This window comes from Lacerta agilis, chromosome 6 (assembly GCF_009819535.1).
Source record: "Lacerta agilis isolate rLacAgi1 chromosome 6, rLacAgi1.pri, whole genome shotgun sequence".
Taxonomy (NCBI): domain Eukaryota; kingdom Metazoa; phylum Chordata; class Lepidosauria; order Squamata; family Lacertidae; genus Lacerta; species Lacerta agilis.
In genome coordinates this window covers 29,564,781-29,585,885 of record NC_046317.1, presented here as the reverse complement: position 1 = coordinate 29,585,885, position 21,105 = coordinate 29,564,781, and the positions used below count along the sequence as shown (strand labels likewise).

Here is a 21,105-nt window from a genome sequence, read left to right as displayed (position 1 = left end):
ATTTCTCTCCCTAACCTTTAGAAGTAGTTGCTTCCTTTTTCTTTGCAGAGACCTTTATAATCTCTCCTCCCAACTGCACATGCTGGTGAATGTGCTCCATGCGCTGTATATCAAAGGCAAGAACTTTGAAAGCTGCAAAAGAAAAAAAGAAAGGGGGGGAAACTCCTTTGGAAATCACAATTACATCCCAGCCTACTAAACCTCACACTTCTGCAATTAGGTTTACACTCAGCTGAACATTTATTACAGATGTCAGTACAAAGTCCAGCCAGGTAATTTAAGAGCGAAGACGCACGCACGCACACACGCTCGCACACAAACACACACACACACACACACACACGCCATTGTGTGGTTCATATTTGTTCAGGAGTTCGTTAGTTCTAGTAGGCACAAATCTTTTATTTCCATTTTCGTACCTTTCCTTGGAAAAATGCAGCCCCTAATTTGCTTTGCGTTCAATGCATTTCCTAAAGAATAATGGAAACTACTTTCAAAGGAACAACCTTTTTATTAAGAATGCATTTCTGAAATGGAATATCAATTGCCATCTTTAAAAGCATAGTACCATTGAACAGTTTTTATTTTATAATATTTGGAGGGAGAAATGAATATTTTATTATTACTACACAAAGATACAGCTACACAAAGTACAGCTGCACGGCGCTGTAATGATGTCTGCTGCCGAAACCAAAGAAAGAAACCTAATATGAACCACCCTGGACAAAGAAAATTACATTAGAGGACACAAAGTCATTTTTGTTGCTTTGCTCTGATCAATGTAGTGCTTCAGTCACCCATAAGGCAACAGAAAGGTCAATCAGAAAGTTAAAAGCAAAACAAAACAAACATTTGACTAATGGGTTGGAATTACTTAGCTGGACTGTCTGTTACTTATAGCACAGAAAGCACACACACTTGTGACCTGAAGTTTCCAGCAAACCAAATCTCAGCAAATGTTTTTGAGAGCATTAAAAAAAAAAAAGTCCTGTTGCCAAGGGTGTCTCGCACAGCTGGCTGGCCAGGCACGAAAGCAGACAATGCCTGGCCAACCATAAGAGCCCCTGACTGGACTGGCCCATTTAAATTTTAGGTTTGGGTGGGCCATCACGCCCAGAAGAATGGCCAGCCAGAGAAATTCCCAGGTAGGCAGCTGACAACATGAACTCTGACCGCCCAGGGATGGTGGCTAGGATGGGGGGGGGGTCCAAAACCCTCACTCACATGGGAAAAGGTGTGCAGCCATTTGAGAGCCTAAAAAGTAATTCCTGTTGGTGTAGCCTGCAGCTTATGCACTTACAGTATATGATGAAGTGTTGCAGTTTTATGATGAAGTTTTGAGGTGAAGAGACAGAGCTGGGTGATGTATGCTAATGGGACGCAGGTGGCGCTGTAGTCTAAACCACTGAGCGTCTTGGGCTTGCCGATCGCATGATCGGCAGTGAGCTCCCGTTGCTCTATTCCAGCTCCCATCAACCTAACAGTTTGAAAGCATACCAGCGTGGGTAGATAAATAGGCTTCACGGTGTTCCATTGCACCAGAAGTGGTTTAGTTATGCTGGCCACATGACCTGGAGAGCTGTCTGTGGACAAACACCGGCTCCCTCAGCCTGAAAGCAAAGATAGTCAAATTCACCTGGGCTTAACCGTCCAGGGGTCCTTAACCTTTATCTGTATGCTAATAGACTGAGTTCTGCAATGGCATGGCACAGCTGTGGTTACTACTCACTAACTAGCCATGGGCAACTGCAAACTCTCTGTCTCAGTTTTGTGTCTGATGCCGACCTATCTCATATGCGTTCCTGTGATGCCATGATCCAGCTCCTGGAAGACACATGCAGAAGGCACAGTGAAGAGACCCTTTAGATTTCCAAGCACAGAGAGAGCTGGACAGAAGAGTAGTGTGAAGATAGGTGTCTTAATTGAGACTCTACAACAACAGCCTCTGCAAGGCATTCGCACAACATTGCTTCCAATATCAACAGTCTGTCCTGGAAGGAAAACAGGAACAGTTTTCAAAATCATTTGCTCCCTTTTGCATACCTAAATCACTGGCATTAACCTCCACTTCTGTTGTCTTTTGAAAGCTTTGTGACATGAGTGCTGTGGTTTGTTCTGCAGCATGCATCAGTTTAGTGAGGCTTCTTCTTCTGTTAGCTTCTGGGATAGCTTCCCACGCTGCTGTTTTATCCTTCTGAACAAAATTGTTCACAGTATTAATGAATTCCTGTTAGATTAATAATAAATAATTTAGGTTATGTACTATATCTTATAAGTGCTCCCCACCCTGCAAAAATAGTTCAAATCTGCTGCATGGCTCGATTCACTTACATTAAGAGTTAGATTATAGAGCATTTCATTGTCAGAAATCGTGTTATTCATGATGGTTAGCAAGGGAGAAGATACAGATAATGCTTCTATGTAGGAAATCACATCCACTGGTGAAATTTGCCCTACAGTGTTTTGATTGATTTCTTGTAATACAGCCAGGGGTTCTTTTATTTTTCTAATCTGAAAGAAAGTTGAAACCATTAGGCATGACATTCCTAACATTTACAGTCAAATGAAGATTCATATTCATTTATCAACATTAGTTAACAAGATGAGCCAACGTGAGAGAGTGAATAGAATATTGGATGTTGACTTGGAAGGCTCAAGTCTCAGTCTATTCATGGCTTACTGCAGGGGTAGGAAATCTGTGACCCTCCCATTGTCACTGGATTCCAGCTCCTAGCAGATCCAGCCAGCATGGCCAAGGAATGATGAGAGCTGTAGTCGAATAACATCTGGAAGCACACAGGTTCCCCAGACCTGGCTCACTGGGTAGCCTTGTGTAGGTACCTGTCTTTCCATATAGACTGTACCTGTATAGGGTAGCTGTAAAAATAAATCTGAAAAACCCACTGTACAAGCAGGTGTGTCTACAGGGCTGGTCCAATACATTTTGGCACCTGAGATGAATGACAAAATGGTGCCTCTCTCCATCAGAAAGGAAGGGGTGAGTGAAGATCTACATCAGGAACATTTGGGGGGGGGTTAAAGATCTACATCGGAAACAAGGGGGGCAGTATCATTTCAGGACAGAGGGAAAGTAAAAATAAGATTTGACAATAGATAAATATGTGAGTCTTACTTACTTTAGCTAAGGTTCTGTTAATATTTTCAGCTATGCAGTCATAGTTCAGTTCACACTTTGGCGCTGGGATTGCTGCTGAAATTAAAAGGGAATATTAAGGTCTTGGCATACAGTCATTTCAGTCTGGCTGATAACTAAAGCTCCAGACTTCTCCATTCGGTATGTTTTAAAAACCAGAGATACTTTTTTTTTGTTAAATTGAGTTGGATGTGCAAATGATATTGTGAACGGCTCAACATATATTCATTCATAGCTAACTGTGAGATGCAGGATTGAACACAGGGTAATCTCGTTGGGAAGGGATATGTACCAAACCACATATACTCAGCATGTATACAAAATTGAATTGGACTCAAAATAGACTAATATTACCCATTCCTATTTTAAATGCATTTACAAAGCCATGGATAGCAGCTACCTTCTCAGAAGACACATCTCTCCTCTCTCACACAGGGCAGAATGCCTTTTCTAAGCTGCTTCTACTGCTGTGACTTTTACGAGCTTTTTATTTTTACTTTTAAGAATGCTCTTATATATTCAGGAATGTTTTATGAAAGTGAAGATTTATGTAGCTATAATAATAGATGGGAGCTCATTTGATTAATTATGAAGCTCCTTTTAAAAATCAGTGACATGCCTGGGTTTGTTCTTTCTCTTTTGTGGTTTTGTAAATTTGATTATATGGTGTCTTGAACTTTTTAGGGATAGATGTTGAATGGTCAAAACCGACAAGTGTGGCTACCCTATGAGGTAACAGCACCGCAACTCCATGCTATCCATGCTGTGACATCACAACATTCTGCATTTCTCTGCCCCAATCAGTGGCAGCCAATTTTGTGGAATGAGGGTAAGGAAAACACAGTATATCATGATGATTCCACAGCATGAGGTAAGCAATACTGCATGTTATGACAGGTGCAGTTAAATTTGTGACAGCCACATATTCACTGTAATGTATTGATACTTGTCAATGCATTTTTTTTTAAAAAGCCACTCGTACTTAAACCAACTTAGACAAAAAATTCAATCTGAACCAAAAAGACACGTGCATGAATCTACAGTAGATTAAGCAAAGGTGATTTCATCGTACCAAGTTAGCATTTCTGTTTACAAGTTTTGCCCAATCTTTACTCAAGTGTAGCACAACTCTGGAATATCTCTAAGGCTCTATTGATAATAGCAAAGCTACAGTCATATAGTGTATTTGACCACTTAATGGTTAATGGACTTTGGTTGGTAAGTAATAGAAGAAAATCAGTTCTGTATTTTATAATATATGACAGGCTACTTCTATTTTTCAGCAAACACACCTATCAGTCTTCTCTCTCTCTTTTAAAAAGCATGATAATAATGTAGGTATTCACATCTTGCCACTTTTTTATATCCAGCTGATTAATCTAACTGAAGATAAAGAGTTACTGGTGGGCCTCTCAGAAGATATAGTTTCATAATAACACATAAAGCTCTATAATATCATTTACCTTGGCAGGAAGTGCCATCATTTGGCTTAAACTGTAATTTTCCTGTGGATGGTTGATAACCTTCCTTACAGGAGCAGTTATATCCTCCATACACATTTTCACATTTCGCATGATCTCCACAGGCAGCAGTTACTGGTTCAGCGCACTCATCTATATCTGCAAATATTGTGAGAAATTGAATTTTAAAAAAGGTTTTACATACTAACACCTTGCCGCTTTGTTGGTAGTAGGCCGATGTGCTGCAAGCAATCACATATTGAAATTTCACATCTACATTTTTTTTAATAGCAGCAGCAGCAGAAGAAGAAAGCTAAGCTATTGATCAAATGGAACAGAAACATGTGTGGCAATTAGGCAATTATAGTGCCTTGCAGGATAAAAGTCAAGGGAATGAGAGCAGGGTTAAATGTCAAAAAATGGAGATAGCAGTGTGGCTCAAGTGAGACTGAAAAGTAGACCTACCCAGTGCCAGATTTACATATAAGCTAAACAAGCTATAGCTTAGGGCCCCAGTCCCTTGGCCCCCCCTAAAAATAATTAAAGGAAAAAACTGGATGTACATTTCCAAAATATAATATAAAAAAATAAAAATAAAATCTACATACAGCAACAGTGTTTTGCGTGGTCAGGCGGAGTCCCCCAAACCCCAGGCGACCCCTGAGCGGAATAATGACACAAGACAACGTTCTATGGGATTCAAACTGGCCACAACTTTATTAAGATTCAGATGTAGGGAGACCTTGGCTCAGGCATTGGGCTTATCCTTCCCAGTCCCCAGCTGGGGAACTGGGTAAATTCAGGGTTATCCAGCATGTGTGGGGGTTGGGCTAGCTCTGGAGAACATATGTTCAAGCAGATAGCCCGCCCCCCCTGTTCGCCGCCGCTGGAGGAGGAGGGCAATGACAACCTCTGAGCGTATGGCCATTGCCTCCCCCTAAGACCCCTCTAACGGGAACCCTGGTATCACTGCCGCAATGGGGGTGGGGGGTCACCACCCCATGCCCCCCCATTTAGGTAGATGACTAAAGGATTCCGCCCAAGGCCTGCAACCACCAAAGTTGCGATGAATTGCTACGGGAAAGGCGAAACCTGCCAGTGCAGGGAAATTCCTTTCCGTCCCTTCAACAGTGGCCTTGACATAGCAGCGCCTGCGTGCGTGTGCGCCTGTGGAATAAATGTTATCCTGCAAAGTAAGCGTTAATTGAGGGAGTGGAGGGTGGGGAAGCTCTGGAGTCAACTGCTGTTTCCCAGTTATGTCTCACCTTCTATTGTGTGCACTGTGTGGTCTCTCCTCCTACCTTGCCAATCCCCCTGGCAACACCTCCCCAGGATGGATTGGATGGCTGGCTGGGTAGGCGGAGACCACAGGTATCTGACCTGGGAAGGTGGTGCCAGCCCAAACTACCATGTGCTGCCCTGGGATCAAAGGGGCTGCGCGTGACCACCCCATTTGATGTGGGGAACTCATTGTGTTGTGTAGGCTCCTGTGATGTAAATAATGGGCCCCGCCTGATAGCCTGCTCCCTAAAATATCACTGGTTTGCTCATTTCTATATATAGGGTGCCTACATTCTGCTATTTATAATTATTAGTAGTTTGCATCATATATTTACACCTATTATTATTTCATGTTATAACAAGTTTCTGGAGACTAGTTTATGAGTCTTTGTAAACTGTGTTTCTAAAGGAACTTTTGTTATTGCCAAATGCCAATATGTTTGCATTATTAAGTTTGTTATGAATAAAAAATCATTTTAAGTTAGAGCTTAATAATTATTTCACTATTAATATACTTCTTCTTAATTGTATTTCAGTCCAACAATTACTTTGATAAAATACATACTTTGTTATGTGCAAATGGCTTTAGATACCTATTAGGTCCATAAATTACCATATAGCATATATTCAACACAAAAAAACTGTGACAATTTGTTGTTGACAAAGGACAACTGGGCATATAAAGGGCCCCATTACTTTCAGTAGCTTAGGGGCTCATCAAACTTAAATCCAGCCCTGGACCTACCTGACAGGAAATCTTGGCCCCTAATCTCAATTGCGCGAGAACTAGCTGTGGTTTCCCTGTGTGACAGAAATGCACTATGCTGATGTTTGGGGGTACTTTTGTATGTTTTATTTATTGCAGTGGTGTAACATGGTATGCTGGTGCACAGGGAGCGCTGAATGATCCCAGCCTCGCAAAGCGGCTCAGGGCTGGCAGGGTGGCGTGACAAGGATACAAAATCCTTCAAACCCCGCCTTGCCCTCACTTGAAATCCTGATCTCCAGCCAGTACTCTTTACCTATCCCAGGATAGGGGGCACAATATAAAGCTCAATGTCATTCTATTTATCATGCTGCATGGAATATCATTGTTAAAATGTTCCACAGGCAGGATCACCCTTTCCTCTCTTGACATGATAAAAGAATAGGCTCCAAGTAACCTCTGCATAGTAGGAAACTGTAAACAAGACTAGTTTGATAAGCAGGATAATGCAGAGCACACTGCTACAACATAGATTCACTTGTCAAAAAAAAATAATGCAAGTGTCAAGTACAAGGAAGCAGTGGCAAAACATCCCTTTTCATAATGGTTGAATAGATCAGTCAGAGATCAGTTTATTATTACAAGGGTTTTTCTCTTCATGTCAGCTGCAAAAAAAAAAAGGGAGCTGGATTCCTAAATACAAATAAATGGCTTTCTACCAAGGGACAAACAAACTTGGAACAGCCCGCAATGCCTTTTAAGCTGAGTGACAAAATAATATACTGCATATCGATCAGGTTTAGAAGTGCACTTATAAATAGAGTATTAAAAATTAATGCATAAATTAATACTAACAGCACTTTCTCCCCAAATGTGATAAACACTGTGCAAAGATAGTTATACATAATTCAGCGTAGTTCAAAATTATAAGCACAAAAGGAAGAAGTTAATCACCACCATAAATCATTTATTATAAGTTCCTTATAATATAATTCATAATTTTAATAAACCCAGGGTGTAGTTCAAGAACTGCTTACACAAGGACTGGCCAGTTGAGGCCAATGAGAAAATACTTTGGATTGTCTTTGGAAATCTAAGGCGAGCTTCAAGGATGCCCATTGCCCAAGCATGCTGACCATCTGCCAAAATGCCCATCATCCAGCAGGGGGACCACTGTCATGAACCTCCTGGATCTACTCTTTGTCTTCACCTTTGGATGCTGCTTGTTCATCTGCTCCTCACTCTAGCCCATACTATATAGGGGAGAAGAGGAAGGGCAGTCAAGACTACTCCCTGCTTGCCCTGTCTGACAAGCAACCAGAAAGTGATAGCCAAGAGGAGGATGAGGAGCAGCAGCAGCAGCAGCAGCAGCAGTAGTGATGAGATAAACCTACTGTGGCAGTCCAGGAATATTGCAGTTAGCCCAGTACTGGTTAAGGTGAAATAGAAAGTTGCCAGGCTGCACACAATAATCTCTTCTCTATCAACCCGGTGGCTACCACTGACAGCTCTGATCATCTTTTGCAGGGTGGAAGTGGAGAAGATGGGTTTCAAGCAAGCATGCTCACATTTCCACACCCTTAAGCAATTAAGTGCTACCATGGCTGACAGTCAAAGATTACAAGATCAGTATAGGATCCGAAACGGCAATCTTAATCAGAATAATCCCCATTGAACACAATGGGATTTACCATATTTAGGATTGTGCTGTCAAGTGCCAATTTTGCCTGCCGCTGATATTCTGCTACTTCTCAAAACTACTTTTTTTTTTTTTGCTGAGTCCAGAGATTTATTCTTGTTGAATGTGTTTCTAGGAAGGGGAGTTATTGAATTGTTTTTGTTTGTTTTATTATGTATTTTGTATTCTCATTTTGTTTTTCATGTTTTGAACTGCCCTAGGAATTTTGGCTGAAGAGCAGTATAACAAACAACAACAACAACAACAACAACAACAACAACAACAACATAATAAACAACCACTTTCTTTGTGTGATCTCCTATCAAGACATGAATCCTATTTATGGACAACAGGGTCTCACAGTCTCAAAATCAAGAACAAAGTGCTTATGACATTGGGGTCAACAGTGTTAATAAAATTCTATCAAGTTGGGGGAAAAGAGTTTCATAGAAGTATGAAGTAATCTTAAAAAAACTGTTCGTCACCTCCATAGATTAAAATACAAGCATTTATCTTATATTGGGAAGAATATCTTATATGAGAAGAATTAATTAACCAGTACGAGAAAGTGTGAGAGATGTTTCTCAAACAAGCTGCAATCAACACAGGCATAATATACTTGCCAAGAGAATGTGGATTTATTGATGTTTTCCCTAGTCCCAGAGGGGGCAGCCCAGCATCATGAGAAAAATGCCAGAAGAAGAAAAAAACTAAAATATATATAGTTCTTCCAGAAAAGAGGAATCCATTGGGTCTATTAAAAGGTTACAGAATATATTTTTCTAGTAGATTTTTATTCAATATATATCCTAAATATATTCTGTTTCAGATATGTAAATTCCAAAGAGACACGTAACATATTGTAGAGGGGTAGAATACAGTATATTACGTTTATTTTACTTGTTAACTGTGGTTTGAGCTTGATAGGATATTGAATAGACAAATGGGGTTCATGGCAAGCTTTTCCATTTACTATAATTTAAGGTAGCAAATATGCATGTCTGTAATGAATAAGAGCACAGAGCTGTTCTTGATAGAGCAGTGAGTGGGGAGTCCTTTGAAACACCATAGCCATAGCTCAGTGTAAGAGCACCTGCCTTGCATGCACTACTGTAGGTTCCAGGTTCAGTCCCCAGTCTCCCAAGGTAAGGTTGGGAGAGAACATCGTTCGAAACCCTGGAGAGCCACACCCAGTCAGTGTAGACAATCCTGATATGCATGGACCAATTGTTTGACTTGGTATAAGGCAGCTTCGTATATTCCTATTTCAATGCACTTCTTCTGGGCTCCTGGATCCCTCAGCTAGTGAGAAGACACAGTAGGTGAATATGAAGACATATGAAGTTAACTTGGTGAACACAGTTCTTCTGAGAAGCTTGGACTGGGAGGACCATTTCCAAAGGCTCATCTCTCAGGAATGGGCCCTGCTGCTACACCCGCTGCTATGTGTGAATCCTGGGTATGGGGCAATGTAAGAGATATTACCCTGCAACCTTATCAGATACCCGAACCCCACTTTTTTCTTCTCTTTGCTAGAGCTCCAATTCCAGTAGGACAGAGTATGTCAATGATGGGTGCCTATGAAACCTCCATTTAACTTCCTCAGAACATCAGCCATGGGGTCGGCCTCCCCTTTCCCCAATTCATGGTAGGAAATGTGAGGTTGAAATCCTTCATATTACTTCTCCCATCAAGTGCATGGTAGACAAAGAAGGATAAGGTAGAAAAACGAATTGTGAAACTATTATGCTTGAAATGTCCTGTGTTCTTTGTGGGATGGCTGAGAAAGGTTTTGCTGAAGCTAACTGAATCATGTTTATGGGAGGATATCAGGATTTACAAGTTTATGATTCAGAAACTGAATGAAAATAGACTGGAATATTTAAGTAGAAGTTTCATGACTGGCAACAAGAGACTCAAACTCTACAGTTTCATATAATTTTTGGTGGTTTATATTGACCCAGAGAAAATACGCAGCAAGAAAAGCATATTTACTGGTATCTTACCTACACAAGAAGTCCCATCATTGGTCACAAAGGTGGTATTACGATTACTTGACCGGAATCCAGGTACGCACATGCAGTAGTAACTTCCTACTGTATTTGTGCAGTTGGCATTTTCTCCACAAAGTTGTGTGACATTTGTACATTCATTGTCATCTGCAAAGAAACAAAATCAAATCATTGCCAAGCTCTCTATTCAAATCTCTCTCCTCTTCTGCAAAATTCCAGGAAATTATATCGTGGAAAGGATTCTGTCTTCTACTAATGGAAATGCTTGAAGAAAGGATGGATCCATTTCCAAACAACAGATTCAATATATACCCAGACTAGAATCCTTCAATAAACATTGATTTGTTTGTGGGTTTATTGCAAATACTCATTACTTGTAAATTTTTATTTCAACTGCTCTATAGCCATCAGTGAGAATGGAGAACCCACACAATTGCCAGCTTTTAAAAAAAGAATCATAGAATTGTATAGTTGGGAGGTACCCCAAGGGTCATCTAGTCCAACCTCCTGCAACCCAATGCAATGCAGGCATCACAACTATCTCATACATGGCCACCCAAACTCTGCTTAAAAACCTCCAAGGAACAAGAGTCAACCACCTTCTTTTAAAAATAAAATAAAATTGAGCACTTTCACATTTGCACAGGTCTCTAGATACTAAGCTAGATAATCTGAACCCACATTATGTTGATATATATCATTTCCCCCCTTTCACATATTCAGATCTTTGCATTGCAATGCTACACATGTCTACAAAGAAATAAGCCCTGTTGAGATCAAAGGAACTTAGTCTCACTGACACGTGTATAGGACTGCAACCTTAATTTGCTTGCCTTTACTCATTGTTTTGTTTTGGTTTTGTGTGTGTAAATGATTCATTGGTTTTTATAACAGGTTTTAAGAAAATAATGTAGTTCACATTTCTTTTCATGGAAGACTCAGAATTATTGAATTATCAGGAAAATTGTAAATTCAAAATCAGGAAAGTAATAGAGATGATGAACGTGTGCAGAGAGCAGGACTATGCAAGGTACAGAAAGGAGGTATTTACTACTTGAGTATGGTGAGATACACCTTTATGGACCACTGTCTTGTTGTGGCTATGAGCTATACCATGCAGAGCCACCCAAGACTGACAGGTCATAGCCGAGAGTTTAGACTAAATGTGATCCACCTGGAGAAGGAACTGGCAAACCACTCCAGTATTTTGCCAAGAAAACTCTATGAACATAAAAAAGGGGAAGCTTTGAGAAGAAAGTGAGAGTTTCCAAGGCATGCTCTGGTTCATGGGGTCATGGAGAGTCGAACACGACTAAGACGACTAAACAACAATATGGTGAGATAGCAAGAGGACAACGAACGAAAGTATATAGTTTCTGGTAGGAACATACATATGTTTCTAGCCATTGGTGCATGTTTAGCTATTTAGTGTACCCATTTCCCAATGGGCTGCTCCAGATGAGTTACACCCCCTTAGTCCCCTCACTAAATAGTTTGTATATTTCAGCAATATGCTGATATTCTCATTGGCCTTGTTTGCCTTCATTTGTGTACCTCAGATTGCAATCAAAGGACATGGTAGGAGTTTTGGGGTACCATAAGGTTTTTTTTCCTGGGGGGTGGGGGTGGGAAAACACACCTTTGAATATTAGTCCAGAACCTTAAGGTGTTGCCCAAGGGACAATTAATCAACAACATTAATACCAGCTTGCTTATTCAAGGCTGCTTGAATATACAGAAGCATTGAAGTGCCTACAGAACATGCATGCCGGGTTTTCCCCATTTACTGTCATGTTACAGACAGTTTCTGTCAGCCTATTCAAGCAAGGAACCATTCCTGGCACTCTGCTGACTGAAGGGAGAAGCATTCAGTCACTCACTGAATGTGAGAGGTTTATCAAACAGTAGAAGATAGAATCTTAATCGTTCTTTATGTGAAGGACAATTGACATTTTGTTTAAGAAAACGATGGGCTTCAATTCTTAAGTGAAAGAGCAAGAACACTGCACATGTGAGCCTTTATTTCATTTCAAGAATACATGGCTGCTTTCAACCCTTTTCTTATTAATTGTATCCACCTCCTCCAAACCCTCTCCTCTGCTAAGATTCAAGAATAAAAGCTGCAACATGCTTTCCCTCCACCTTCAACTTCAGGTATAAGTGGCACAGTGTAGAAAACATGCTTTTATTACAACCCTCAAGGGGTGCAAGGAAAACTCCCAAGAGGTATAGATTGTCTCATATGGTGTTCACTATTAAAAACTTTTTACAGTTTTGGCTAATTAACTTTATCATGGTGTTGGCATTACTCCCTCAACTAGGTGCTTGTAAAGATTTTAATGGAGACTCATATATAGTAGTCACACTCCTGTTCGCAAATTCGTTTTAGACCAGTGCTGCCATTTCCCTCCATTTTCTAAAAGGAAACAAGCTCCTTTTATTGTTTCCTTACAAGGCTGGCTTGTGTTTAGTCACTGGGCCTGACTGACTAAATTCCTGTGGAATTAAGTTGTACTCAATGACCATCTGCAGGAATGACGGACTTAAATGGACATGCTCTAAGAGGCGCCTTCTTATTTAATACTAGGAAGGCAATGAAGTTGCGCCAGCAATATTACTCTTGATTTATTTCAGCGTCAGCCTCAGGCCCTGTATAAATAGGGTAGAAAAGGATTTCTGTAATCAAGTGCCTGGAAAACGTTAAAGCAGTTTCCCCCACCCCCACTTAAAACTATGCTTTATCCTGATCTCTTCCTTTTAGTTTAATTTACACACACATTCTAAACCAAAGGATGTAGGCGACAATAATACTTAGCCATTTGTATAGTGCTCAAAGTGCTTCATATATATTGAACCTGTAAGGTGGATTAGTATTATTATGCCCATTTTCTATATACTATAATGCAGTGTCATTTCTACTAAACTATTCTGGTGTTAATAACAAACATTGTCAAGCTGCCATTTATTTCAACTCCACCACCCCTTGAAATGGCAGCAATTTTAGGTTGAGCAAAATGTAGCCCTCTGCTGCTTTGTCCATCATAGTAAGCTATCTGCCCCCTCCTCAAAATATTAGAATCCACCCACCTTCCCCCAGTCTCCAAATATCCATTTATTTTCACAGGAAATAAGTGGGTCTATAAAAAATGGTGTGTGTGGAAATTTTTAGTTTGGTTTACATTTTGATATATACCTCCGCTATTTGCGGAGGTATATATCAAAAATAATATATAACCCTAAATGTAGGTATCCTTGAAATCCACACTTACCCGAATTTTGTGTGGCACCTGTCTAACCAATAATGTGTACAAAAATGAGTAAATTGGTAAAAGTCTGCATTAATAATAATAATGGCATAAATTAGTGAAATTATCATACACTGTTGCATTACATTAGGAGAAATCACTTGCAAAAAAAAAAATGACTGTCACATTTACATGTCTAAAGCATTGATTGAATCGCCATAGAAACAACTAGTAGCTAGTGGTGTTCAAAAGGAGCTGGTAGACCTTTCCCCTCTCATCTGGCTAGAGGGTCATCCCACAGGTAGGAGAATAGGTTAGCCTTTGCCTGCTCTTATTTGGATATTACTGATCATTGTAAGCAACTCTGGGAATTATTTAAGGCTGAAGACTGGGGCAAAATGCTAATCCTATCCCTAAAAATTATTCTTTAATAAAATCATTTATTCTTTTGCAAGATGTACAGTATGCAAAAGAAAAACTTATTGTCACAAACGGTATGTGTACATAGGATTAAACCTCTATGGAATCAAGGTATGACACTTTTCAGTGTAGTTAGATGGCAAACAATTGTACTCTTGTGCTTGTTAGGTGTCTATTGTTTCTTTACAAGCGAAAAGAAGGATAGGGTGAGAAACAGAAGAGGCAGAGGCCACATTGACCGCTCCCCACATTAAATGGGGGGCGACGTTTGTGTGGTCGCACGCAGCCCCTTGAATTCCTGGGCGACACCTGGTAGTTCGTCTGGCAACGCCCTCCCTCAGAAGGGATACCTGGGGTCTCCGCCTGCCCAGTTAACGGTCCAATCCCGCCTGGGGGAGGCATTGTCAAGGGGTTGGCCAGTTAAGTCGAGGGACTACCCAGCCCACCAAAACAGTTTAGGTACTAAATACTTACACAACTATACTGCTTAAGTGTACATTGTTTCTTTTTCGAAGGAGGAGAATGGGAACCTCTCATGCACTCAGGGCTGTCTTAAGCCTATCTGGCGCCATGGCGCTGGGATCCCTCCAGCACTCCCCAATCCCACCTTCCCCTCCGGGTGGGCAGCAGCTGGAGGGCGGCTCCTCTGCAGTTCCCCGCACCACTATAGCTTCTATGGCTAAGGCGCCCCTGGGCGGGTGGAGGTCAAGGAATCCGGTGAGAGCCTTTTCAAAAAAATTCCCCTCATCAGGACCTGCTTCCCTTGAAAGCTGCTAGTCCTCCCCACCCTCTCCCTCCTCGGCATTCCTTTCAATTCATTCTGGAACGAAGTAAAGGGGGGGGGGAAGAATCCCCGTTGCCCTCGTGTTGATTCTTTCTGCCAACGTGTAGTGGAAAGCTGCAAAGGGGGTGCTTTTTTGCGCAGGAAAAAAGCTGCTTCCAGAGGCGCTTTTGCTGTGAGCGAACGGGAGAGGCGCGAAAAGGTGCGCAAGGCAACTCAGCCGTGGAAGGAAGCCACCCCTCCTGTCTCCTCCTTGGGCTGATCTCCCAGCAGGTTGTACTAAAGTTAGGAGGAGTGGGTTGTAGCCACTGAAGTAATCACATTTGAACAAGGACTTCTGCTTGAGCAATGGAACTGCCTCTTCCTCTACTTTCCCCACACCAAATATTTTCCTCCAATCTAGGGAAATTTTGGGGTGCATGAGAGGACAGAGAGGAAATGTTCCATTGTGCAAGCAGAAGTCATTCCATGAATGGGATGTGCGAGCATATATTTTTTTAACATTACTCTTATAACCATTGCTGTTATTGACCTTTCTAAGCCAAATTAAAAAAAAAATTAAAGGATGACAAAATTATATAAGGACAGTGAGTATCTATGCTGATTTTTTTTTAAAGGATGAAAAAATTATATAAGGGCAGTGAATGTCTGTCCTAAAATAGTCCTCTTCACTTCTTACAATATATTCAAAACATATTAATCAACCACATGCTTCTTAATAAATCAAAGTCTTGAAACGCATAACACAAATCAATTCTGGGACCCAAGGGCTTAAATTTATTCTTCAATTTTTTTATCATAATTTACAATGCTACTGAATGCTGCATGGTTTGAGGGAAGTAGCAAACTGCAGGGTTTATAGATTGGGAATTTTGGAACCTTTGTAAACAAGTTTGTTTTTCTCATCTTGGCCAGAACAGATGTTCTTGAAAGCAATCAGACATTCATTCTGTGGTCGCATTACTACCTGGGTTAATTATGCACAACCAAATAACCACCAGCAAAGACACCTCTCAGGCATTGCAAAACAACGTTTGGGGAATGCACTGGAAATTTGTGAAAGGTCCAGATATAACTGAAATGATGTTGTTATTGCTATTATTTTAAATAGGAAAAAAAGAAAACTTTACTGGACAAGCAATGATCGGTAAATATTGACTTGCCAGTGATAAAAGCTATGTTCAAATCAGTTCTACATTTTTGTTCTTTCAGGAGTTCTGTGCTGCTCAGATGCTCTGCCTGAGATACATGAAAAGGCATGAACACATTGATTGGCTCCCTCCATTCAAAGGGATGGTAAAGTCATTACAGCCAAATGCCATTGGGCTTAAGGCGTCAATGGGACTAATGGAATTCAGATTCAATTTTAACAGTGTACAGCAAATTATTATTATGTTTTTATTTGATGGCAATGGTGTATTGTTTGCACCCTCCTTGTTCCCATTAAATGTCTCAATGCCAGGAAATCATGAATCATCCATATGGATTAATACAAATACAGTTTTCTACACGATGTCAGAAGCTATCAAGGGATGGCTTGAGCACCTGCTACCTATCACGGATAGAGATTTTTCATCATTTGAAGAACTCCCTATTAAATAATGTGTTTGCCATCATATGGCATACCGCTGAATATCTATTTTTCATTTACTGAACCTGTATATTAAGTAGATTAAAAGCCTAAATCTGTGCGAAGGCAGTCAAGTCTAAGCCCATTGGTTTCATCATGGTTAGATGCTCTTCAGAGAATATGACTGAGGGTTGACAGTGCACAGGTTGTCCTTAAGGGCGATATATGTATAGATTTATAAGAATTATTCTTCTAAATGTGTGTGGAAGCCTATGAAATTGATTGATTGTGGCAATGAGTGGTTAAGCAAAAGCCAAAACTTCAAGGGCAAGTGTTTAAAAGATGCCATAATCTTATGGTTTGATCCAAAGGGTTAAATGATCATAAGATGAGTTATGAATACCCTAGAGAAGTTTGAAAAATTCAATATTTGTGAATTCCAATATGGTCCAAGGTTATCTGTGCACTCTGGACTAATGTGCTGATTGGAACTATATAGCATTGCTCAATGGAACTCTGACTTCCTCTCCTCTCTCCTGCAGCCCCTTATATGTATAACACCTGCTTCATAGATTTGGGAAACCCTCCAGAGCAGAGTTTGGGGGCATGCAGAAAGAGGATAAGGAGAAATCATGTTATGCAAGCAGAACTCTACTCATGTAGCATTGGGTACAACCCATAGTTATACATTAGGTTTTGCTGTTCCAAATGTTGCAAAGCAATCCTCAACTCAAACCCCGTCCCCAACATTTTTGAAATAAAATAACATTTACAGTGCAATTTTATAAATACCCACTCAGAAGTAAGTCCCATTGATTTTGTTGGGGTTGGGAAGCCAGGAAAGCAATGCTGCCCTGCCAGACTCTACTGGCTTTCCCCCACATGTGAGTGCCATTCCGTGAGCTCCCCACATGGGTGGGGCAAACCTTGCCTCTGATAAAGGCAGTGTTGTTGTTGTTTATGTTGTTAGTAGTACACACTGTGATTCTGTGGCTACTTACTAAAAACGAGTCCAAGGTAACATAGTGGGACTTACAGCTACACAAATATGCTAAGAAATCCTAGCTACACGAATCTAAAAATAGATTAATTTGTGTAATATTGTAAAACCATTTCTTATATTCTAGCCCAAATTGTTTAAAACAAATTGTTGGCTTTATACCCTTAATGATAATTGAAAATGAATGAGCTCATGGTCAGTATTCTACACAGAGCAGGTACTTTGTATGTACTTACTCACACAGTCAATCAATCAATCAAATTTTATTAAATGGTCACAGACCAAATTGTCCTCTTCAACTGAACAACGAAGCACACACAACACAAACAACATGAAAAAACAGCATTTCGAAATTAAGATCTTAAATAAAATTAAACATTTGCCTTTGCCTTCACATTGTCAATGGATAACTCATATTTCACACAGTAAGTTTTAAGATGTATAGTAAAACATGATCTAACCCAGCTGAGATAAGAGGAAATATTTTCATGGAAGTCATTTTTCATTAAAACGTGGCTGTTATTCTGAGTAGTCAGCAATACAATCAAGGACATAGCCTTGGTTACTCTCAGCTCTACAAGAGATGACTTGAGTCTTCTTTCTCACCAATGCTCCTTGCTCAGGCTCCAGACCCACCTCTTTTGCAATTCCTATTCTCATGCCACCACGGCATTTACCTGTTGTTGCCACTGCCATCCTGAGAAGGATGGGGGAAACGTGGTCCATAACTGATGTTGAGGAGGTATGGGGATGAGGATGGACTGCTGGCTTCTAGTCACCCACAACACAGCCTGTATCTTCTGTTAGGCTGCCACTGAGATGGCCCAATCTTTCAGCCTAGGGCTTGCCAATCAGAAGGTTGGCGATTCGAACCCCCATGATGGGGTGAGCTCCCGTTGCTCGGTCCCTGCTCCTGCCAACCTAGCAGTTCAAAAGCATGTCAAAGTGCAAGTAAATAGATAGGTACTGCTCCAGCGGGAAGGTAAACAGTGTTTCCGTGTGCTGCTCTGGTTCGCCAGAAGCGGCTTAGTCATGCTGGCCACATGACCCAGAAGCTGTATGCTGGCTCCCTCGGCCAATAAAGTGAGATGAGTGTCGCTACCCCAGAGTCATCCGTGACTGGACCTAATGGCCAGGGGTCCCTTTACCTTTACCTTTACACCCAAGTTATCAGCTAGCTGGTAATAAACATTACACTCATTTCACTGAATGGCCACATTCACTTAAATGGAGCTTCCACTGGAGTAGTTCTTGATAGACTCTGTCCAAAGTTTCTATAGTCAATTTTCCTCCACTACCACAAGAGAGACGGTTAAGGCAAAAGGATGAAATTCAGCCTGATTCTTTCCAGAATAAACCTGGACACCAGGTCCCCTGTGGCCAAAACCTGTCGGGGGTGAATTTGACAGCTTCAGGCTGGAGGCCACTGAGGGGCCATCACAGCATGAAACTGGACAGCCCTGCCTCGGAAGTAAGCAGAGCCAAGGCAGCTGGGGAATACATTGATTCATTGCATCCTGCTGTTCTCCTCTGACAGCGGCTCTCTGCTGGCATAGCCTCTGGGGGAATCTGGAGCTGCCTTTACGTAGTGTAACCCCCGAAGGGAAGCAGTGGTTGAAGTGGCTCACTTAACCCCTCCAAAGCAAGGAAATGAAGGCTTCCTGTAAAACAAATCCCAGCGACATTCACCCTGCTGTGCTCAGCTTGTGTAGAGGTCTCAGCACAGTGGGCAGTCTGACATATATTACCCCTTGTGCTGCTGTGCTGAGTCTCCAGTTATACAGAAGACAAAACAAGTTCACGGCCGCAATGCCCGGATTAATCCTCACCTTGCTTTTCTTTCAGGTGGTGCCTTGGATAAAGTTTTAAATCTATATGGATAAGAGTGAGGTTAACTCTTAAAAAAAGTAGAAGACCAGAATAATCATTTGTATCAGGACATGAATATTCACATGAACATGGACATATTTACTCAAATCGTGAAGCATGTGAACATTGTATTAAAAATTCACTTGGGAATAAATTCCTTATTGCCCACAGAATCCTTTTATATTTGAAAAGGATCCTTTAACACATCAAATACCTGGAGAGGAAAAAGCAGACTGTTATGAGCTTAACCACACACAAAATCACTGTGGTTAGTCTGCACTATGCTTTACTTGAGCAATCCAATTTCAAACCATGGTTTAGGAACTCGTTTTAGCAAACCAAAATTACAACCACAGTTTTGGGTTTGGACATAATAAAAAATGAAAGCAGATGATTCTAGTCTCCCCCTTGCTGCTGCACTGCAGAAGGAACAACATGGACCGCAGACTTGTATAGGCAAAATTATCTGTAACAATTTATTTATTTTGAAAAATTTTGAACACCTATTTTCCAGGAAACCTGCATTTAAAGCATAACTCTGCACATGTCCACTTGGAATTAAGTCCTACTCAGCTCAACAGACTTTATTTCAGGTAGGTGTACATAGTACTGCAGTCTTGGAAGATTCGCATGGCATCCAAAAAGTCAGTTTTTGCTTATGCTAAATAAATCAGACAAATTAACCACAAGCAGACCAGCCCACACTCTCTTTAAAAGGCTTCATTCAGTATGGGTGAATGTGCTAGCATGGTCTCAAAGAGCTTGCAAGCACCATAGTGTGTGTGTGTGTGTGTGTGTGTGTGTGTGTATATAATACCTGTATAGCAAAAATAGCTTGCAGACTCTGTTGTATTTTTTTTTTTTATTATGTATGGTTTTCTCCACATTGGTTTCCATATTTCATTTTCTACTCTTCCAGAGAAATGGACAGAGATGCCTAAATGGGAAGCCATTCTGATGCCTTCTGTGTATGTGCTAAACATGTCTTTGATGATTTTCTGCCATTATTTTGCTTCCAGATATATTGAATTCTAGCTACTGCCACTTACTGATCTTCCTCGGTGAGCAGTGGTTGCAGCCCAACACAGTGCCTCCCTCACTGCCTGGATGCAACACACCATTTTGTGTGTATCACGTCCCCCTTGGCCACTGCAGAGACTCACGGGTTCCCGCCAAACTCACTGATTCAAATGCGTCAATCTGCAGTGGCCTCAGGGGGCATGGCTTGGCGAGTGGACCTGAGGGAGGCAGGCTTCATTCAAGTCCACTCACCAACAATAAAGCCTACTCTGCCCTCCTCATCCAGTTGGCCAGGAGCGTCACCCATCCTTTCCCCACCCTTCATTTAAGTTGTTTGCTGCATTAACCATGCCCAATTCTTATACCAAGGCTTCCTACATCTGAAATCAATAAAGTTTTGGCCATTTAAAACCCCCGTCGGTTGTCTTGTCCAGTTATTTCACCCCCTTTAGCAGTTGGGTGTGCTGGGTGGGGAACTCTGTGGCTGGGCACGAAATTTCAGTTTTCGGACTCTAACTGGCAACCCATTCCCCCACACCTCATTTCTAAATTGTAACATCAGGCTTCACAAAAGAAATAGGGGTGAGTATTTCTCAGGAGGAAAACAATTTGGTTAGCCACAAAGAACAATTCAGCCTTGCTTAGGAAGTATCATCAGAAGAAAATCTTTCATTTGTAATCTTTCATTTGTACAACATAAAAAGAGGAAAACACATTAAAGCTCAACTCAGCTGCGAGCAAAGTATTCAGTCGGCCAGATATCAAGGAAAACTCAAAAATAAAGAAGATGAGGAGCTAGATTAATCAAGTTAGATAATGAGAAATTATGGGCAGGAATCCATGATGAGACAGGAGGGAACTGGGCAAATTATGCATCAGCATGTATCTTCTTTCCAATCAAAATTGGAA

The 21,105-nt window shown here is 41.0% G+C and overlaps 1 protein-coding gene across 2 annotated transcripts in view; it reads right to left on the bottom strand.

The window, feature by feature from the left end:
- Positions 1–21,105, bottom strand: part of ADGRL4 (adhesion G protein-coupled receptor L4) — an 81,521-nt gene that overhangs the window by 30,996 nt on the left and 29,420 nt on the right. The window contains exons 3-8 of one of the 2 annotated variants that reach the window (XM_033151746.1): positions 10,286–10,438; positions 4,618–4,773; positions 3,138–3,211; positions 2,332–2,511; positions 2,044–2,227; positions 16–132 (exon numbers count right to left, since the gene is read on the bottom strand). In XM_033151746.1, the coding sequence (XP_033007637.1) occupies positions 16–132; positions 2,044–2,227; positions 2,332–2,511; positions 3,138–3,211; positions 4,618–4,773; positions 10,286–10,438 (864 nt within the window). The remainder of the gene's footprint in view (positions 1–15; positions 133–2,043; positions 2,228–2,331; positions 2,512–3,137; positions 3,212–4,617; positions 4,774–10,285; positions 10,439–21,105) is intronic. The other variant, XM_033151747.1, reaches the window with a different exon arrangement.